Genomic DNA, 7,731 nt, shown 5'->3' with positions numbered 1-7,731 from the left:
GATTCTTGACGCTTCGCCGTTAAAGCAGTTCAATAAACGAGAGTAGTAGAACGCAGAATCTATTACTACTGTAAAGCAGAGGAAAGAAAATAAAGCCACCAGTCAAATCCATGAATATTGTTAATTATCTCAAGATTTATTGCGTGTAATACATGTTTAGATGTATAATTTAGTTTTTGGTTTTTAAAATTGAATAAATATTTTAATTAAATTTATATATTTGGTTGTTAATTAGAATATTATTAAAGTAGACGTAGAAGATCTAGAATTGAATTTATTTAATTTCTTGGTTTTTATATTGAATGTTATTAAATTTAGGATTTTAGAGTATGATTTGTTAGTCCTTTTGATTTAATAAACTTGATCAACTAGTTCGTGTTGAGCTACTATATGCTTAAGCAAATGAGCCGACTTAGTTTGAGCTGGTAAGATGATAGTTAATTCAAGCTAGGCAAGACAACCTACGGATATTTTTTAATTAGTTTGAAAAGTTAAAAATTAAATTAGTTTAGCTTGAAATATTGGAAATAATTAAATAATATTAATTAAATTTATTCTTCAAGAGACTTAATTTCTACTAAGCTTGACAATAAAATTTATTAGCATTTGTTGATTAGTAAACATGACATACAAATAACAGTATATTTGATTATTTATTATTAGTGTCTGTTCATCCAGTAGTGTAATAAAATATCGTAAATTAGAGACAAAATGGGGAGAGAATAATTACCATAGGAATGCTATTAAATCATACTTTTTATAACACTTAAATAGCATCTATTGTTTGAACGAGTAAAACCATTTGCCAATCCATTTGGTTAATCAATTGATGTACACAATTCTAAAGATTCAAGAAGATCCTCTAAACCTCTTCAATTCTTTAGCCCTTAAAATATATTGTCCTATGAATTATTTTTTGAAAAAAAAATGTAATTCAAAATAATTTATCCTTTTACAATCAATAAATACTATTTAATTTCCTTTCAATTTTAGACGGATAAGATATATAGGAATAATGAATAATACAATTTTTTTGGTAGAAAAGTAAAACAGGTCTATATAGATATATATATGAGGAGCCTGAGGATCCGTAGCATTTATTAAATCCATTTAAAGATTTTAGTAGCTGGCCATCAATCGAGCACATAATTGCGTTATGGAGACCAGCTTAGCAAGAAGCAAACTAATTCCACATAGTGCACCAAACAGGCATGCTCGTGGATGTTGGATTCTAGTCCCAGATTAGGATCCTTCCACTGCAAGTATTATTTGCACTCTTTAGTAACATGGTAAGGCATGGCTCCTGAGCTGCTGCCAGCTGCTGATATGATCCGGCCGGGCCCCATCTATATATGGTGAGTACTAATTAAGAGTGCCCCAGGGAGAAAAATCATGTATCGATCTTGAGGAAATGAATGGTTGCAACTAGCAATGTCATGGCAAATTGCAATGGCACAGAGATCAGTCCTTTTTCAGCCCTCTGTTCTTGTTGAACAGTTGAGATTTCTTCGATAGTACTCTTTCTTTGTTTAATTATTAATTAATAGTCGAGATCCTGTGGAAGGATAATCAGTACAATTATTAAAGGGTGACGATTTAAAGCCCTCTTGGCAGTACATTTATTATTGCAAGAGTGCTATTTAATTTTTTTTTCTCTCTCCTTTTACACAAATCAATACCACAAACAACCACCATGACAAACATATATGCTAACCAAGTTTAATTAGCTGCGCTTGCTTGCTTGCGAAGCCGCAAAGTACAGTTCATGGCTGCTCTACGTGCCTCTTTATTAGCACACTTGAGTGGCTGCAACAGTAGCTGGGGCAGCTGATTCTTTCGCCGTTTGACGCATGAGAAACAGTGATTGCAGATTTTTGCAGATGACGCCTTGCAGGGAAGTTGTAATTCTCCACTGGAAAGCATTTATTCCTTGATATGTTCTTCCTCCTTGGTGCAGTAGTAGAGCGTGGAATGAAAACTCCTGTTCCTTTGCTCATCTCCCTTCTGTAAGCCACCTGATCGTAGCCATAGGATGGTGGTGGCATCATGATCTGGGGCGTGTAAGGAAGCTCCTGTGGCCCACAACATAATTAATTATGTTAACTAAAAAGTTTTGGATTTCTTTGGCCTGGTTATATAGTTTAGTGGTGACTACTGGACAGTATGATTCAATCTGGAATTAATAGTTTACTGAAGCTTTAAAAAAGAAGGGACACGAATCTCAGTAGTGCTACTTTGCAGAAGAGAGAACTTCTGAAGACTGTACGTCTAAATGGCTCTTAAGCGATTAGAAGGACAAACAGATAGAAAACAGTGTGAATTTCAGAATTCATATACCAACCCGAATTGGAAGAGGAGGATACTGCATGTGTACTGGGAGTTGTTCCTCGTCCTCCATAACCAGCAGCGCTAGCTGCCTACTTAGATCTGCGAAGAACACATCTTCTTCTGCTTCCATCTCTGAAGGATCTGCGAGTGGAAGAAGCTCCATGTACGTTCAGGCTAATTGACGTGCTGCTTCTATGGCTGCTCGATCTCTATGGGATTTAATAAGCTTGTAGACATGAGGAGCATGTGGTTTAGGGGGCCTTGTGGGCCAACTCCTAGTGGTAAAAAAGGGGAATGGAACAATAACTAATATTTGTCTGTCACCTTTGCTGGTTTGGCTTCAAAATGGCAGTGCATATGTGGATGATCGAGTTTCAGATTCTCCAGCTCGAATCATGCATGTTATCGCACGGATTCGATTTGGATATAGTTTACTTTTGCGATCGACGACAATCCACTTTGTCTATCGTAATTTAATTGTCACCTATTGAACTTAGGAAAAAATATAGAAATAACTGAGAATGATCATCCAAAAAACGATACATAACTAATCGCAAGTAGATTAATTATTGGTAATCAAAAGCTCGATATATCAAGGAACGTTAATTTATTACATTCGGGGAATATTAATGATGGTACGTATCTAGATATATAGGATTAGACACAATAATGCATCTAGGCTCCTTTATTACATTAGAGGCTCATGCTAGGCCCAACTCATGCCTGGCAAGACTCTAACCAATATAATTTAGACTAGGCTCGACCAAACGACAGTTGTTACATACTCGAGCTTGGTTGAGGCATATTGCTAGCTAGCTCGTTACTTTTCTTTATTTTATTTTCATCTCTTCCCATGAATTAAAATCTATATATGGCTCTTTTAAATCTAATCGTTAATTGAAAGTTATAAGCTTTTCCCAAAATTATAAATATGTGTGAAAAAAATCTTGGCGGATGACTCATGACTGACAGTGATGGTACGTAGTTGCTTGTTGTCTTGAGACAGAGTCAGAGACAAGGGTGGCAGAGAATTCAGCTTTCCAAGTTGGATGAAGAAGGAACACGACACATCAATCATGGTGTTCGTATGGCCAAAAGAGCTGCGGGTTTAGGTCAAGTTGATGGTGGAACTCATCGTACTCGTGGATGATCTGTTCGATACGTACACGTCTTCGTACAAAAGTTTCTTTGTTTCTGAAAAATTGAGAGGAACTCAATATCTGTGCATGAAATCTTGGAAGCTTGGCAATTGTCACGGCGACCACTTTCCAGGTGGGCATTACCCCTTTTGGCGAGCTCCGCATGCAATGGACAGCACTGCGGGATTAAAAAGCTGGTGGGTATGCTGAGCAGGAGATGACGGTGGTGGTGGGATTGCATCATGTGGGCGGTGGTCGATGGTCGGCGATGCGAACTCCGCCGGCTCACGTTGCATCCATCATGCCATGCTCATGGCTCATGGCTCATGGCTCACGCTCAGCATCTCTGTTAACTGCTAATTAAAGACTGTTTTCAAAAGTCTATTAAGGACTGATTAATATGTAGAGACATCAGACATCGGCTGAATCTAGAAAATGGGCCGGCCCATTTATGGCCCAAATGCTGGGCGATCATGATTGATTGAAACCCTAAACCTAACTCCGCGAACCCTTTCTTCGTCCACCCGACGGCGTGGGGGAACTCGAGAGGGAAGATAAGCCCTTGGTCGTCGCTAGCTCCGTCCCTCTTGACTCGTGCGGAATAGGTACATTGTTCTTCAATCCTGTTCACTTTTCGCGGCTGGTTTCGTAATCTGCAAACCCTACACCCATTCGCAGAGAAGCGGTTACTATAAGTAGTCTTTTATACGAAAAAACGTAGTAGTTGTCGTTATATTTTTTTAAAACGAATCAATTTAGCATTATGCAGGATTCCGGGAAGGGTCGAACTACGTTGGCTTTATTGTATCGCAGCTTTATTTTGCTTTGCAGTGTAAGAGATTGTTTACCACTAGGTCACACGACAGTATTATAATTTTTAAATTCTGGTTAAATGAAAATACAAATATGATAATTTTTAAATTAAGTCATAAATAGAAAACAGAAATGTAAGGCAATCACTTGTATATCATCTGCAACCAACAATGCAAGCTACAATTCCTTTCCCTTGTTTGCACGGAATTGTAAAGCCTATGTTATAATCCACAATAATTCTTGGATTTTCTTTGGTTCTCCTATTTTGTTCCTTGCCATATGGTAGGTACTTCATTGAAATTTTATGGTGTGATTTTCCATCTTGTTACATTGGCGACTTAATTTATCATTCAATTTTCTTTTAATTGCATCTCATTCCCTGCTAATACTTCCAATTTTTGCTTCAGTCTGTTTCCTTCAGCTCTTAAACTAAAGCTGCACCAGTTCACATCCAACTTAGGTTGTATCAAATGAATCTACAACGGACCACCCTCAAGGCCTACAAATTTGGGATCGTGAACTATTTGAATGCACTTAAACTCCAAGAAAGGCTTTCTGGTGAAAGAAAAGCGGGCGATATTCAGGATACCATCTTATCCCTTCAACACCCACCAACCTACACACTTGGAAAGAGGCGAACGGACCACAATTTATTAGTTACTGAATCTGAACTCCAAGCCATGGGAGCTGAACTTCATTACACAGAAAGAGGGGGTGATATCACATTCCATGGACCAAGGCAAGCTATCATTTATCCTATAATTTCTCTGAGAGCAATTGGATTTGGTGCGAGGAAGTATGTAGAAGGCCTCGAATCAATAATGATAGAAGTAGCATCCCTTTATGGTGTCAATGCACATCCTGGGAAAGCCGGTGAGACAGGGGTGTGGGTTGGTGATAGAAAAATTGGTGCCATCGGTGTTCGGATATCTTCAGGCATCACTTCACATGGATTAGCATTCAACATTGATCCCGATTTGAACTATTTCAAGCACATTGTTCCTTGTGGAATACGAGACAAAGGAGTCACATCCTTAAGGAGGGAGGCACAGATGCAGTTACCAGCAGATGAAGTAATACATGATCAGCTTATTCGGTCCTTCGCAAAGACTTTTCATTTCAAAGACATACAGTGGAGTCAAGGTGGATTAATTTCGCTAGCTGATGAAATCAAATAACAAAGAGAGAGTTGATTAGGTGTTCATATTTCTTCATTTAATTGGCATTTCATTTAAACTGCTAATGGAGTCACAACAACAGCATTGTGCTTCTTATACAAGCATCTGGAGGAATTGAATTCTTCACTGAGATACAAACTGGGGGAGAAGAGGTTCTCTTCTTATTTCAGAATTAAACTGGGTTCAAAGGACAAACCTGGTTAGAACCAAAGTGTATGCATTATCTACAATGCTCCTACATTTGATCATATGCTTATGTTCCTTTAACGATCCTGGCCTAACCAATTGATCAACCTTCAGTTGCTTTCCTGCAGTATGAGATTTGACATTTTTCTGAAGAGCCACTTCGAGTGAACAAGGTTGGTTATTGCTAGTTAAATAGAAGGCGTTTGTAGTGTCTACATCACTCTTGCAAAGGCAGCAAGTTGGTCAACTATGAATTCAAGTTGACGAGGGAAATCGTGATGTGGTCTTTTCTTGAGAGTTATTCAATCAAGAATGCTGATTTCTGAATGATGTGAGTTTTCAAAGAAAACGTTTAACTATTTCACAGTAATCCCCTGAAGGTTCACCATGAGGTGACGTGATATATCAAAGAAGGGACCAACGCTGAAGAGAGTTCTGGTGGCTTCATTGAGGTTGAGCAGAGCAATGTTTTTATACATTCATAATCTTTTTTTACATGCTTTTTTCTTATAGTTCTAATAAATTAGATACATTTTTCTACGTTGATTTTTTGAAATTTAACTAATGCTGTTTGCTTCATCAGTAAATTAATGGCCCGATGCTTTTCTAATTTGATTTTCAATCTGTTTTTTATTACTAAAATGTAAAAGCAAAAGTTCAATTATATAATTTTTAAGGGGGAAAAAGGAATCTATCACGGCAAAGTAATTGGGCCATAAGTTCTCATCTACGAGCTCAATTCTGGGTCGTCGTATTGACTGAATTCGTGACAGGTACGCAATTAGTTGTCCCAATTTAATTGACCCAGCTAACCGATCGATGCCTCTTAATATGCTTTTTTACACCCGATATTGTTAATGGAGATTGAGTGACTTTAATGCCATCTTGAAGTTCAAGATGGAGCAAATGCAACCACAAAACCAAGGCACTATGCTAGGGATGTCTAAGTATTTAATCTTAGAGAAGTTTCTCTTATGTGAAACATAATGTGAGACTAAAGGAAATGAAGTTTCTTTCTTTATGTCCTTCCACCTTTTCTTTATCATGTCTTTTGATATGCCCCCACAGGTCCAAGTTTCAGACATTGCTAAGGGCAGCCTCTCTTCGAATAAATTGATTTAGTGAAATGATTCCTTGAGACCAATGCACTCACATAAACGTTCTCTTTAAGTTCAGATAATTATTCTTGTGTGTGATACTGCTGCAAATTACAGTTGCTGTTTTCAAATTTTAGTCACTTTTTGGTACATGTTTGTAACTCAGAGAATGTTTCTTTTGTTCATGGCATTTCATTCAATTTCTGCAATAATTTTTATATTTTAGTTGGGTTGATTGCATGTTGAATTTGATTGATTCAATTATACAGAAATTGAACACCAAAAATGAGCCTTCACCAACTTCCAGTTCTATGAACCAAGGGGACATCCTGACAGTAAAGGATGACCATTTAAACAGTAATGATGCAATCAAAACAGAAAGCTTAGATAACAAGGGAAAAAGGAAACAAAAAGGTAAGGTGCCTAAGGACCTACGCTTTGTGGATGTGGATCAACTTGCCAGTATCTCAAGAAAGAAAAAACGAAGAGTAAGATACATATTGATTTCTAGGAAGCTATATATTTTCTCAGATTTCATTTTAAAAATTTTTAAATGTTTATCCGTGTGCTTTTTCCCTTGATCTCAAGTTATTTTGAGGCAACGAAGAAGAAAAATAAAAACCCAAAATTGATGATATTCGGGATTTCCCTGGTCGTGAAGAGATAAAGTTTGGTGAGGCTGTTCAGGCTCCACCAAAGCTATCTGTTCCTAAGGTAGAATTTGTGATTGCGATGTCAACTTATTCTTGTAGTTGACTGAAACCTGAAAGAGCAGACTCATGACATTTGTGATGAAACTCTAATGATTTATTCACTGTTAGCTCTAGTACAAACTCCTCATCCATTCAGGTATTCACTTGTATGGAATTCATTTGCCCTAAAAAGATGCAGGTTACTCTCAACAAGCTTGATGCCAAAGTTATTAATTTATAAAAGAATGCGTATATTGAAAATGTTTGTTGTTGTGTTTTCTATTTGACTGAGATAAAA

General features: G+C 37.3%; 2 protein-coding genes across 4 annotated transcripts; one reads left to right on the top strand and one right to left on the bottom strand.

The window, feature by feature from the left end:
* Positions 1-1,646: 1,646 nt before the first annotated feature.
* LOC141814026 (uncharacterized) lies at positions 1,647-2,497 on the bottom strand. Its single transcript, XM_074702028.1, has 2 exons — positions 2,342-2,497; positions 1,647-2,072 (listed from the first exon to the last, which is right to left on the bottom strand). Exons 1-2 carry the CDS (start codon positions 2,489-2,491, stop codon positions 1,764-1,766), a joined length of 459 nt encoding a protein of 152 aa, XP_074558129.1. The 5' UTR covers positions 2,492-2,497; the 3' UTR covers positions 1,647-1,763.
* Positions 2,498-3,988: 1,491 nt separating this feature from the next.
* Positions 3,989-6,183, top strand: LOC141845800 (octanoyltransferase LIP2, mitochondrial-like). Of its 3 annotated transcripts, none has more exons than XR_012603292.1 (3): positions 3,989-4,072; positions 4,688-5,671; positions 5,773-6,183. XR_012603292.1 is itself a non-coding variant. In XM_074733809.1 (2 exons), exon 2 carries the CDS (start codon positions 4,751-4,753, stop codon positions 5,456-5,458), a length of 708 nt encoding a protein of 235 aa, XP_074589910.1. In that variant the 5' UTR covers positions 3,989-4,072; positions 4,688-4,750; the 3' UTR covers positions 5,459-6,183. The 3 variants fall into 3 exon arrangements, 1 of the variants encoding a protein (XP_074589910.1); XR_012603289.1 differs by having other exon boundaries at positions 5,759-6,183; XM_074733809.1 differs by having other exon boundaries at positions 4,688-6,183.
* The last annotated feature ends 1,548 nt before the right edge of the window (positions 6,184-7,731 follow it).

Source organism: Curcuma longa, chromosome 1, assembly GCF_044706935.1.
Source record: "Curcuma longa cultivar G26 ecotype Majalengka, Jawa Barat chromosome 1, ITB_CL_G26_1.1, whole genome shotgun sequence".
NCBI lineage: Eukaryota > Viridiplantae > Streptophyta > Magnoliopsida > Zingiberales > Zingiberaceae > Curcuma > Curcuma longa.
This window is presented reverse-complemented; position numbering and strand designations above follow the sequence as displayed.